This window comes from Pecten maximus, chromosome 13 (assembly GCF_902652985.1).
Source record: "Pecten maximus chromosome 13, xPecMax1.1, whole genome shotgun sequence".
Lineage (NCBI taxonomy): Eukaryota > Metazoa > Mollusca > Bivalvia > Pectinida > Pectinidae > Pecten > Pecten maximus.
The window spans coordinates 1,568,016-1,582,924 of NC_047027.1; the positions used below are offsets into that span (position 1 = coordinate 1,568,016).

At 41.3% G+C, this 14,909-nt stretch overlaps 1 protein-coding gene across 1 annotated transcript; it reads right to left on the reverse strand.

Annotated features, from left to right (window-relative positions):
• Positions 1–3,815: 3,815 nt before the first annotated feature.
• Positions 3,816–7,125, reverse strand: LOC117341363. The gene is made up of 2 exons (XM_033903219.1): positions 6,864–7,125; positions 3,816–6,246 (listed from the first exon to the last, which is right to left on the reverse strand). Exon 2 carries the CDS (start codon positions 5,409–5,411, stop codon positions 3,816–3,818), a length of 1,596 nt encoding a protein of 531 aa, XP_033759110.1. The 5' UTR covers positions 5,412–6,246; positions 6,864–7,125.
• Positions 7,126–14,909: the final 7,784 nt, after the last annotated feature.

Sequence of the window (14,909 nt, forward strand, 5' to 3'; positions counted from 1 at the left end):
ATAGGACATAGTTTGTAGAAATCCGTAATATTCCAGGTAGTTTAAAAGTCTCTTCGCGTATACAAGAGCTAGATATTTATTTCACTTACGCGCTTCCATACATTTACACTCCTAACAAACTGGGGTTTCTAGATATACAATTATATATAAATTCATGATAATTAAATAACATTACTTAAATAGTACTATAATTACTGAATAATATAGCATACTTATGCGAATTACCAGTTAGGTAAACATGCGGGTCCACAGCGTACAATAAATAATTACAGTCTATCACCTATGGGCCTCCATACCTATAGAAAACGCATACGCTTACTTTACACTAAATACATGACAATAACTGGCCCGTATACAACTAATACATGACTGATATACAAATATCTTGCTTATACAGCTTATTGATACTATAGTTACCATTATAACATATAGATAAAACAATAACTAGTTATAGAAATTCAAACATACACGTAAACAACTCAGTCACGCACGAGTGGACCGCATCAACTATAAATGCTTGACCGGTCTCCTACAGGTAAATACTATAATCCAATCGGATAAATACATGGGCAATATAAACCAAAAAGGGGCAAACACTTACCACAGTCAGCTTTCTGTGCTTTCACTCATATGAGACAAATATAACAATGTCTCCAATACCTCGAACGATCCTCCGTCCAGAGCGTGCCTTACCGATCGTCCGTCATCTCGTATCTCTCGCGCTTTATCGAAAATACTTACCTGACAGAGAGGTCCGACTTATAGGTAGGGCACCACTAAATACAAACCCTACATACATACCACATAGAAACACCACAAAATACTTACCATAATTACCAATCTAGTTATGCGAGCGTGACACATCCTCCCGCTTCAGATGAAATTGCCACAATTTCACAAAATATCCACCTCGCATAACATAAAGAATACCAACACTACGTATTCCAACTGGAATTCCTGTGATCTCCCCGGACCAACGACAGCAACGTCCCACTCTATATCCAATATAGGTTCCTACATCCGGCTGAGATAATCCGCTCCAACATTGTCACAACCCTTGATGGCCCGCACGCGAAACCTGTAAGGCTGCAACATCAAAGCCCATCTCATCAGCCTTCCGTTAGCTGTCCTCGTCCGGTTCAGATACGTCAATGGTTGGTGGTCTGTTTCCAAAACAAACTCCCGTCCATACAGGTACGGTTCAAACTTTTGTATGCCCCAAACGATAGCTAGGCACTCTCTCTCAATAATGGCGTAATTCTTCTCACGGGGAAGAAGCTTCCGGCTAGCGTATGCTACCGGCATCGGCTTGTCGTTCTCCTCTTGCAGCAGAATAGCCCCAATACCTGTATCGGATGCATCAGTCCTGAGAATAAACTCCTGTGTAAGATCCGGTAACTTCAGAACAGGACTGCTGGTCAACATCGTCTTCAAAGTTACAAATGCCTTCTCATGACTGTCGTTCCACTCAACCTTATTTGCGAGTCCTTTCTTGGTCAGGTCACTCAGAGGTATGGCTATTGCAGAGAAATTCGGTATGAATCTCCGATAAAAGCTCGCTAGTCCCAGAAACGATCGCACTTGTTTCTTTGTTTCTGGTTTTAGTGCCTCTTCTATAGCCTTGATCTTTTCCTGGTCTGGTCGAAGTCGCTTATCTCCAACTACATACCCCAGACAAGGTAGAGACATGAAACCAATCGAACACTTCGTAGGTCGTGCCGTCAACCTCGCCTTCCTCAACCGACCAAATAATTCCTTCAACACTTCCAGATGTTGTTCCCATGTTTCCGTAAAAATGAGAATGTCGTCGATGAAATTATCCAACCAGTCCATTCCCGCTAACAGTTTCCTCATAAGGCGGCTAAACGTCGCAGGTGCGTTAACTAATCCAAACGGCATTACCCGAAATTGGAACAGTCCTTGGGGAGTGCTGAATGCAGTCTTTGGTTTCGCATCTTCCGCCATAGGCACCTGCCAATATCCCTTAGACAGATCCAGCTTAGAGAAGTAACGCGCTCCTGCAAGCCGACCGAAGATGTTGTTTGTGTCTGGCATTGGTTCAGCATCGAACACTGTCACACGGTTTAGCCTCCTGAAGTCAATGCAGAATCTGATGCTGCCATCCTTCTTCTTCACCATTACAACAGGTGCGGCATAGGGTGATTCCGATGGCTCAATGATTTTCCATATCAATCATCTTCTTGACCTCATCCATTATGACTTCCTTGGTGCTGTATGGTAATGGATACTGCTTCACACGAACAGGTTCTGATGTTGTCGTATGAATGTCGTGTTGAGCTAAGTTGGTATGGCCAGGCATGTCCGTGAGTACATCTGTGTAAGAATGTAGTAGCTCGTTGACATCCTCCAGCTGTGATGACGTCAATTCCTCAGCTATGACGACATCATCCACTCCCTCTTTACCAGTCTTAGACGGAAGTGTCTCTAACTCAGGGTTTCCTTCATAATCGTCTTCGTCCTCATGAAGAACCGCTGTGGCTATACACCCAAGGATTCCGCTAACCTCTGAATCCGACCTTTTGACTTCTGGTTCTACATACTTCTTCAGAAGATTCACATGGAGTGTCTTAATCTTACCATCGCGATTTACTCGATAGTCCGACGGTCCAACTCTCTCAACTACTTGAAATGGTCCACGCCACTGCATTAGCAACTTATTGGCTTTGGTTGGCAACAACACCAATACCTTATCTCCTGCTTTCAGTTGTCTAACCTTCGATTTCCTGTTGAAGTACTTCTTCTGCTTCCCTTTGGCCATCTTTAAATGTTCCTTTGCCAACTGACACGTTTCCTCCAGTCTTTCCCTCAAATCCATCACATACTGATATGTAGATTTGACTTCTTCATCTGGCACATTCTTGGTCCACAATTCCTTCAAAACCATCATTGGTCCACGTACTGATCTTCCGTACAATAGTTCGAAAGGGGAAAACCCCAAGCTCTCCTGTGGAACTTCTCGGTAGGCAAATAACAATGCATTGATGAACTTGTCCCAGTCCTTTGGTCGTTCCGCACTCATCCTCCTAAGCATCTGCTTAAGCGTACCATTGAATCTCTCAACCAACCCATTGCACATGGGATGGTAAGGGGTCGTTGTCAATTGCTTCATTGACAGCAGCCGGGCAACTTCACGCATGACACCAGAAGTGAACTGCGCCCCTTGGTCCGAGAGCATCTCAGCTGGAACTCCAACCCTACTAAATATGTCAACCAACGCTTCTGCTACTTGCTCCGTCTCTATGCCACGTAGCGCTACAGCCTCTGGATATCTTGTCGCGTAGTCTACTACCGTCAAAATATATCTGTTTCCCCTATCTGTTGCTGGTTGAATTGGTCCAATCAAATCCACTGCAACCCTCTTGAATGGCGTATCAATCAGCGGCATGTTCCCCAGTGGCGCGACAGGAACCCTTCCCTTAGAAATAGTTCGCTGGCATATATCGCATGACCTGCAATACCTTGTCACATCTGCTTGGACGCCGGGCCAGAAGAATTCCGAGAGAACACGTGCTGTTGTCCTCTTGACTCCTTGATGTCCCGCCATGATGGATGCATGTGCAAGGTCCAACACTGCCTGTCGAAATTTCCTGGGAACTACTAACTGCCGAAACTCCTTACCATTGGCTATCTTTGGACTCCGAAATTTCCGGTAAAGCAAACCCTTATGGTAGAATATTACCGAAACTCCGCCATCTTGTCGTTCATGCTGGTCGTCTAACTTGGCCATATCCCTAAATCTTGACAAAGTAGGGTCCACCTTCTGTTCCTCCTTAATCTCGTCCATGGTCCCAATGTCAGTAACTTCCTTCACCTGTAGTGCACGATATCCATTCTGATTCCTTTTCTTCTGAGATCTCGTCTCTACAGCCTGTATTCCTTCCATTCTCGCTTTGCCAATCGTTGTCAGGATGGTTGGGGGGTCTCGCACCGTGTACATTACCAATTATCAGGTCGTACAGGGGTGTCTCCAATACCCAGGCATCAGTTGTTCCTCTAAAATAGGGTGTGTCAATTTCTAACTCAGCCACAGGCACCTGTATCCTGGATCCATCTGCAAGCGAACACACTTGCTGCCGGTCAGAAATCCTAGAAGGGTCCACCAAATCCTTCCTCACGACAACACCGCTACAACCGCTATCCCTTAACACCGTAACAAAATGGTCGCCAACATATCCACTTGCTATCGGCATGCCTCTGTCTCCAGCCATCTTTATGTTGCATGACTCACTGAGAGTGGGAGGACTTCTATCAACTGAAGGAGATGATGCCTGTACCCGAGTACCTTCACTGCATCTTCTTTTACTTCTACTTCTAGTAGATCTTCTCCCTCGTCCTCTTGTTGACAAGTGTTTGCGTCTACCAATATCCTCCGAGCCAATCTCCCCTACTACAGCAGCAACGTTAGATGACTTCTTACCCCGACACTCGTACGACAAATGACCTGGTTTCCCACAAGAATAACACTTCCTCTCCCTTGATGGCAGTGACGACTTCCCACGAGAGTTGTCTCCTGTGTGTGGACTGTTGTTCTGTTGTGGTTTGCTATCAGCATGCTTGGTCGTCCTTGTAGTCATTAGGTTACTCCTACTACCCCTGGCATCAGCAAACTGGTCCGCGAGCTTGGCCGTCTCTTCCAACGTCTTCGGAATTCTTTCCTTCAAGAATAACGCCAGATCTCTCCCACAACAATAAATGAATTGATCTCTGATAACTAGATCCATTACGCCTTCATAGGTCTTTTGAGTCCCTGTCATCTCTACCCATCTCTCAAAGTAATTCTCCAGTCTCAAAGAGAACTGAGAAAAGGTCTCCCCGCTTTCTGGTCTTGCAGAATGAAATGCCTTCCTAAAACCTTCCTCTGTCTTCTCAAAGCGCCTGAGCAAAGCCTTCTTAAGCTCCTCATACGTAAGTGCCTGTTCCACTGGAAGTCGAGAAAAAACATCGAGTGCCTTCCCCTTCAGTAGAGCACTAAGATTTGCTCCCCAACTAGCCGAGTCCCACTTCTGAGCGGTCGCATATCTCTCGAAACGCTGCAAATAGGCATCCATGTTGTCTTTACCCTCTTCGAATGCGGGCAGCTTAGGACCCCGTAATGCTGTTCCATCTCGCACCGTTGGTTTTGACTGGGAAGCTTGCAATTCCATCTGCCTCTTATGTTCTTCAATCGCCCTCGCTTCGCTCTCTCTCTCTAGCTTTGCTTTTTCCATCAGCATCTCCTTCTGGAAAAGACGCTCCTTCTCTTTCTCTTCAAGCTCCTGTAGCCTTACCCTTCTGTCTTCTTCTCTTTCATGTCTGGCCTTGGCTTGTTCCTCAGATACAAACTGGCGTAATTCCTGACCCTGCAAACCAAGCTCCTTACCATACAAAATCAATTCCTCGCGTGTCGACATGATGTAAGCTATGTAAAACAAAGAGCATATAACAAAACAATGAATAATTATGACTAACACAATTACTTAGGTACTCACCCCAAATCCTCGAATACTTGTACAGGCCTTTTCCCCGTCTCAGAATACTGTTACTCACTTGCTCACCTATACCACTTTCCACACAGTATCCAGACTGCTGTGAAAGAAATGGGGAACCTAATCCTAGCTACATGTAACCTGTGGAAAACCTTTCCAGCATCTACTGACAGAATGTAAATCATGAAATCAACCGAGCAGACTAGCACCAGTCATCCCACCGCTGCCACCAAATTGTAACTGTGGTCAGAGCGGCACAGCCATACCCAGTATTGATAACACAATAAAGCATTCTATACAGTATATACATATTTATTTACAGTATTTATAAGGCTATTATATATACAAAATGCACACACACTCACACTCACACTACACATAAGGATATATACAGTCTTTTTAAAAGTTCTGTCCTCTTCCTTTCCAATCAACTCCTCTGGTCCTCTGTCCTTATCACGTCACATGAGTAGCCAGCTATGAGTGTAGATGTAGATACTTCAGTATCTCAGAACACTTCAGTGTTAACGCAACAATCAGCTGATATCGGAATCATCATCACTGCCACATGGAAACCACACAGGTATACATGTAGGTCGAACTGTTGACCACTGACTTATATGAGTCAACTGTATCACCGGGAAACAAGGCTGGGTTATACCGCCACTGACTATCACATGTAGATGACCCTGTCATGGTCAAAACTGTTACTGTGTTGGCTGGTCCATCTCACCCAGTTCCCTTGATAATCCACGGTAGAAAGCTGGTAAATACAGAAAATAGGACATAGTTTGTAGAAATCCGTAATATTCCAGGTAGTTTAAAAGTCTCTTCGCGTATACAAGAGCTAGATATTTATTTCACTTACGCGCTTCCATACATTTACACTCCTAACAAACTGGGGTTTCTAGATATACAATTATATATAAATTCATGATAATTAAATAACATTACTTAAATATTACTATAATTACTGAATAATATAGCATACTTATGCGAATTACCAGTTAGGTAAACATGCGGGTCCACAGCGTACAATAAATAATTACAGTCTATCACCTATGGGCCTCCATACCTATAGAAAACGCATACGCTTACTTTACACTAAATACATGACAATAACTGGCCCGTATACAACTAATACATGACTGATATACAAATATCTTGCTTATACAGCTTATTGATACTATAGTTACCATTATAACATATAGATAAAACAATAACTAGTTATAGAAATTCAAACATACACGTAAACAACTCAGTCACGCACGAGTGGACCGCATCAACTATAAATGCTTGACCGGTCTCCTACAGGTAAATACTATAATCCAATCGGATAAATACATGGGCAATATAAACCAAAAAGGGGCAAACACTTACCACAGTCAGCTTTCTGTGCTTTCACTCATATGAGACAAATATAACAATGTCTCCAATACCTCGAACGATCCTCCGTCCAGAGCGTGCCTTACCGATCGTCCGTCATCTCGTATCTCTCGCGCTTTATCGAAAATACTTACCTGACAGAGAGGTCCGACTTATAGGTAGCGCACCACTAAATACAAACCCTACATACATACCACATAGAAACACCACAAAATACTTACCATAATTACCAATCTAGTTATGCGAGCGTGACAAATAAAATCTGACATTCTGTGTATTCAAATCAGACCAAAAGTAATGCGGTATATGTCAACAAGTATTTTTGGATTGATATACCAAATATGTCAATATGAATGTTAAAAAAAATATTTTCTTATTACTGCAAACACATACATGTATATTCTACAATTATTTCAATTACAGATTTGGGAAATGAAGGAAAAAATTCTATATTCGAGTTGATTCAAGAAATATATAACAGTATTCTAATAAAGTAATGTAATAATTGTGAAAATGACACAGAAATATTTCAACAAACAATATGATGTGGAGCGCAATGGATTTTGAAAGCTAAATTCTTACTGTAGTCAAGTTGTCAAGAATCATATTCTTTTATATATCTACATGATTAAAAAAAAGTTGCGGGGATTTATAAAACAAAACCCTACAAAAAAAAATTATTTATATATACACAGATAAACTGAATTTAAAACGATAGACAATCGATGCCGGTAATTGTGTAAAATGACTTTAATTTTATATCTTCATAAAGTGTTTACACAGGCCATCACAACTGACTGAGAAAAACCCAATTCCATTCTTTTTAAATTTGTTGTTGACATTTCTCTGATCTTCAATAACCAATTTTTTTTTTAATTTCACATTTTCATGACTTAGGCTAATATGCCAAATACCGTGAAACTTTGTCTCTACTAACCCGACTGACTCTTGCAATCATTTGATAAGAATGTGTAGTCCATTCCCGTTTAAACATCAATCCTGGTCAGTAATACAAGGTATGTGTAAAGCGATTACCCTTAATATTTGGGGAAATATTCTCTGTTTTTATATGATCAAATAAAAGAGATTAAATTGATAAATATCTTCTTTATCTAAATGACAACCAAGGGAAAGACATAGGTTGCCAGTGGTGGAACAATCTTAATTTTTTTTAAAGTTTTTCAAATTACCGGTAATACCACAAGGAGACAAACACGAACATACCGCAGACTTCTGAAACATGTATTAGTGCACCAGCAACCAGGTAGCTCAGTGGTAAAGTGTACGTCTAGAGTTTGCAGGGTCTTGGGTTCGAACACCTGTTTGGCTACTATCTTTCTCCAGTTACATACATAATATCCGGATAAAAGGAGGGAGGAATGTTGCGGAACTGGACTGGGTTGATCATCGGCGACCAGGTAGCTCAGTGGCAGAGTGTCCGTTTAGTATTTGGATGGTCCTGGGTTTGAACCTAGTCTCGCTACTAAGTTTTCTCTTTCTCCTGTTACATGTCTGTTTACCTATGGCTTATAACCTGTGACACACTTGATACATATACATGTATGTTTATAACTCATAGCTCCTTTAAACCTGTGACAGGTTATGAGTCATAGAGTACAAAGACAGGTTATAATAAATTGTATGAGCTCGAGTCATAGGGTTTCCCCCTTCGAATTCTGACCACCGGGGATGTCATTTTTGCCAAATTTTAATCTAGCCCCCAAAAACGTCTCAAAATGTGATATACACAAGGGGAGTTCCAAATACATGTAGACTGTAACTAATTATCAAGTCACTGTGGGTAAACAGAAGTATGAAGTCAATACAGGGGGGTGGAGACACAACGTCCCAGAAGCAGAGACGTGTATATATCATATACACGTCTCTGCCAGTAGGTAGAAATTTGTAGTAATACAGACGAATCTGTCGTGGATACAGACATTTATTATGAAGTGTTTACAAAGGGATACGATAGTAACGTGACCCTGGGGTCAGGGTCTGCTGAGGGTAGTCAGATCAGACCTGCAGACCAGTCAAGTTTAAACAAAGATGCACTGTACATGAGAAGTACAAATATTCTTAATAGAAAAATCCCGCGGATAAGCAATTAGATCGACTATAGTTGAGAAGATGAATTATTTATACGACCATATCTGTAAACTGTAAAACGAAAGAAGGTCTAGCCCGACTAGGTGAAGCAAATGCTGCTATTTTCGCAATAACTGTTCGTTTTACTTGTTACGATAGCTATGAACAAAATCAGTGTTACCTTCCGTTGTATTTTAGCACATTAGTGTCTCAAAAATGCGAAAATAATCCGGTATAATGTTCAATGATCTTCTGTTTTTATTATCGTCATGTATGTTTTCCGGGTCACGTTCTAATAGCATGTGGGCTTCCGGTTACGTCATCAAATTCATTTCCCGCGAATTTATTGGGAAATCTAAATAAACACTTGAAATGAAATGAAATGTCAAAATAAACAAGAGGCCCATGGGCCTTAACGGTCATCTGACAAACACTTACACTTACAGCAGGGACACACCCCTCAATCCAGCATTATTACTATAAATTATTTATCGCAGCCAGTTATATTTTAGATCAAATTTGGTTTTTATCCATTTAGCTTGTCCAGGAAGAGCAGCATCATAAAGCAAAATTTTAGCCAAGTTCCCATTTTTGGGGCATGCCCCTCTGTCCCAATGGGCCAGACAAGACTCATTTATATCAATTAGGATTGCCTTTCCCCAATGATGTTTCATACTAAATATAGTTGTAATCAATTAAGGCATTAAGGAGGAATTGCATTTTAAAGAAATGTTTAACCTAAGCACTCCTTTTGCCCCATCTTTTTTTCCCCAGGGGTCAAACCTGTCTCATTAAAAAATATGATTGCCGTCACCTTATGTTTCACATCAAATTAGGTTGTAATCCACCAAAAGGTTAGAGAGGATTAGGATTTAACAGCAAATATTCATCAAAGTTCCCTTTTTTGGGCCCGTCACTCTGGCCCCAGGGGTCACACTAGCCTCGTTTATATAAAATATGACCACCCTTCCCAAAGGATGTTTCACACCATATTTCGTATTAATCCACCCATGGGTTAGAGAGAAGTAGGATTTATAGCAAAAATTCACCAAAGTTCCCCTTTTGGGGCCCCGCCCCTCTGGCCCTAGGGGTCCAACCAGCCTCATTTATATAAAATATTATTGTCCTCCTCCAATGATGTTTCACACCAAATTTGGTAATAATTCACTATGGGGGTTAGGAGGAGTAGTATTTTAAAGCAAAATTTCATCAAAGTTCCCCTTTTGGGGCCCTGCCCCTCTGGCCCCAGGGGCCACACCAGCCTCATTTATATAAAATATGACCACCCTCCCCCAATGATGTTTCACACAATATCTGGTTGAAATCCACCAAAGGGTTAAGGACGAGTAGGATTTTATAGCAAAATTTCATCAAAGTTCCCTTTTTTGGGCCCGTCACTCTGGCCCCAGGGCTCACACCAGCCTCATTTATATAAAATATGAACACCCTCCCCCAATGATGTTTCACACCATATTTCGTATTAATCCACCCAAGGGTTAGAAAGAAGTAGGATTTATAGCAAAAATTCACCAAAGTTCCCCTTTTGGGGCCCCGCCCCTCTGGCCCTAGGGGTCCAACCAGCCTCGTTTATATAAAATATGATTGTCCTCCTCCAACGATGTTCCACACCAAACTTTGTAATAATCTACTTTTGGGTTTTGGAGGAGTAGGATTTTAAAGCAAAATTTCATCAAAGTTGCCCTTTTGGGGCCGCGCATCTCTGGCCCCAGGGGTCACACTAGCCTCATTTATATAAAATATGACCACCCTCCCCAAATGATTTTCACAACATATCTGGTTGAAATCTACTAAAGGGTTAAGGAGGAGTAGGATTTTTTAGCAAAATTTCATAAAAGTTCCCCTTTTGGGGCCCCGCCCCTCTGGCCCTAGGGGTCCAACCAGCCTCATTTATATAAAATATTATTGTCCTCCTCCAATGATGTTTCACACCAAATTTGGTAATAATTCACTATGGGGGTTAGGAGGAGTAGTATTTTAAAGCAAAATTTCATCAAAGTTCCCCTTTTGGGGCCCTGCCCCTCTGGCCCCAGGGGCCACACCAGCCTCATTTATATAAAATATGACCACCCTCCCCCAATGATGTTTCACACAATATCTGGTTGAAATCCACCAAAGGGTTAAGGACGAGTAGGATTTTATAGCAAAATTTCATCAAAGTTCCCTTTTTTGGGCCCGTCACTCTGGCCCCAGGGCTCACACCAGCCTCATTTATATAAAATATGAACACCCTCCCCCAATGATGTTTCACACCAAATTTAGTTGTAATCCACCAAAGGGTAAAGGAGGAGTAGGATTTTATAGCAAATATCCACCAAAGTTCCCTATTTAGGGCCCGCGCGGCCCCTCTGGCCCTAGGGGTCAGACCAGCCTCGTTTATATAAAATATGATTGTCCTCCTCCAACGATGTTCCACACCAAACTTTGTAATAATCTACTTTTGGGTTTTGGAGGAGTAGGATTTTAAAGCAAAATTTCATCAAAGTTGCCCTTTTGGGGCCGCGCATCTCTGGCCCCAGGGGTCACACTAGCCTCATTTATATAAAATATGACCACCCTCCCCAAATGATTTTCACAACATATCTGGTTGAAATCTACTAAAGGGTTAAGGAGGAGTAGGATTTTTTAGCAAAATTTCATAAAAGTTCCCCTTTTGGGGCCCCGCCCCTCAGGTCCCAGGGGTCACACTAGCCTCATTTATATAAAATATGACCGCCCTCCCCAAATGATGTTTCACAACATATCTGGTTGAAATCCACTAAAGGGTTAAGGAGGAGTAGGATTTTATAGCAAAATTTCATCAAAGTTCCCCATTTGGGGCCCCGCCCCTCAGGCCCTAGGGGTCACACTAGCCTCATTTATATAAAATATGATCACCCTCCCCAAATGATGTTTCACACAATATCTGGTTGAAATCCACCAAAGGGTTAAGGAGGAGTAGGATTTTATAGCAAAATTTCATAATTGACAATAGAAGTTTGTTATCACTATTTCTGAGAAAGTACTGAATGGATCTTTCTGAAATTTCATATGTAAGTTTCCCTTGGTGCCTAGTTATGCATATTGCGTTTTGAGACCAATCTGAAAACAACATGGCCGACAGGCAGCCATCTTGAATTTTGACAATTGAAGTTTGTTATCACAATTTCTGAGAAAGTATTTATGGGGTCTTTCTGGAATTTCATATGTAAGTTTCCCTTGGTGCCTAGTTATGCATATTGCATTTTGATACCAATCTAAAAATAACATGGCCGACAGGCAGCCATCTTGGATTTTGACAATAGAAGTTTGTTATCACTATTTCTGAGAAAGTGCTGAAGGGATCTTTCTCAAATTTCATATGAAGGTTCCCCTTGGTGCCTAGTTATGCATATTGCGTATTGAGACCAATCAGATAACAACATGGCCGACAGGCAGCCATCTTGGATTTTGACAATTGAAGTTTGTTATCGCTATTTCTGAGAATGTACTGAATGGATCTTTCTCAAATTTCATGTGTAAGTTCCCCTTGGTGCCTAGTTATGCATATTGCGTTTTGAGACCAATCCGAAAACAACATGGCCGACAGGCAGCCATCTTGGATTTTGACAATTGAAGTTTGTTATCGCTATTTCTGAGAATGTATTGAATGGATCTTTCTGAAATTTCATATGTAAGTTTCCCTTGGTGCCTAGTTATGCATATTGCGTTTTGAGACCAATCTGAAAACAACATGGCCGACAGGCAGCCATCTTGGATTTTGACAATTGAAGTTTGTTATCACTATTTCTGAGAAAGTCTTTAAGGGATCTTTCTGAAATTTCATATGTAAGTTTCCCTTGGCGCCTAGTTATGCATATTGCGTTTTGAGACCAATCAGAAAACAACATGGCTGACAGGCAGCCATCTTGGATTTTGACAATTGAAGTTTGTTATCACTATTTCTGAGAAAGTATTTAAGGGATCTTTCTGAAATTTCATATGTAGGTTTCCCTTGGTGCCTAGTTATGCATATTGCGTTTTGAGACCAATCAGAAAACAACATGGCCGACAGGCAGCCATCTTGGATTTTGACAATAGAAGTTTGTTATCACTATTTCTGAGAAAGTACTGAATGGATCTTTCTGAAATTTCATATGTAAGTTTCCCTTGGTGCCTAGTTATGCATATTGCGTTTTGAGACCAATCTGAAAACAACATGGCCGACAGGCAGCCATCTTGGATTTTGACAATTGAAGTTTGTTATCACAATTTCTGAGAAAGTATTTATGGGGTCTTTCTGAAATTTCATATGTAAGTTTCCCTTGGTGCCTAGTTATGCATATTGCATTTTGATACCAATCTAAAAATAACATGGCCGACAGGCAGCCATCTTGGATTTTGACAATAGAAGTTTGTTATCACTATTTCTGAGAAAGTACTGAATGGATCTTTCTGAAATTTCATATGTAAGTTTCCCTTGGTGCCTAGTTATGCATATTGCGTTTTGAGACCAATCTGAAAACAACATGGCCGACAGGCAGCCATCTTGAATTTTGACAATTGAAGTTTGTTATCACAATTTCTGAGAAAGTATTTATGGGGTCTTTCTGAAATTTCATATGTAAGTTTCCCTTGGTGCCTAGTTATGCATATTGCGTTTTGAGACCAATCTGAAAACAACATGGCCCACAGGCAGCCATCTTGGATTTTGACAATTGAAGTTAGTTATCACAATTTCTGAGAAAGTATTTATGGGTCTTTCTCAAATTTCATATGTAAGTTTCCCTTGGTGCCTAGTTATGCATATTGCATTTTGAGACCAATCTGAAAATAACATGGCCGACAGGCAGCCATCTTGGATTTTGACAATTGAAGTTTGTTATCGCTATTTCTGAGAAAGTACTGAAGGGATCTTTCTCAAATTTCATATGGAGGTTCCCCTTGGTGCCTCGTTATGCTTATTGCATTTTGAGATCAATTGGAAAACAATATGGCCGACAGACCGCCATCTTGGATTTTGACAATTGAAGTTTGTTATTTCTATTTCTCAAAGTACTGAATGGATCTTTCTCAAACTTCATAAGAAGGTTCCCCTTGGTCCCTTGTATTGCATTTTTGGACCAGTCTGTCATGAAAACAACCTAGTAAACAAACAGCCATTATCGTTAAATCTCAAATTTCTTATATAGCTAGGATTCCCTTGTTTGAAAAGTACTGGAGGGATGTCTCAATTTGCACAGATTAGTAAAATGAAGGGAAAAGTAGAGAAAAGATCAATCTGACATGGAACCTATGAAGATCATTCAATGGTGGGCGCCAAGATCCCTCTGGGATCTCTTGTATATAAATGAAGTTGGTGTGACCCCTTGGGCCTGAGGGGCGGGGCCCCAAAAGGGGAACTTTGATGAAATTTTGCTATAAAATCCTACTCCTCCTTAACCCTTTGGTGGATTTCAACCAGATATTGTGTGAAACATCATTTGGGGAGGGTGATCATATTTTATATAAATGAGGCTAGTGTGACCCCTAGGGCCTGAGGGGCGGGGCCCCAAATGGGGAACTTTGATGAAATTTTGCTATAAAATCCTACTCCTCCTTAACCCTTTAGTGGATTTCAACCAGATATGTTGTGAAACATCATTTGGGGAGGGCGGTCATATTTTATATAAATGAGGCTAGTGTGACCCCTGGGGCCTGAGGGGCGGGGCCCCAAAAGGGGAACTTTGATGAAATTTTGCTATAAAATCCTACTCCTCCTTATCTCTTTAGTGGATTTCAACCAGATATGTTGTGAAACATCATTTGGGGAGGGCGGTCATATTTTATATAAATGAGGCTAGTGTGACCCCTGGGACCTGAGGGGCGGGGCCCCAAAAGGGGAACTTTTATGAAATTTTGCTAAAAATTCCTACTCCTCCTTAACCCTTTAGTAGATTTCAACCAGATATGTTGTGAAAAATCATTTGGGGAGGG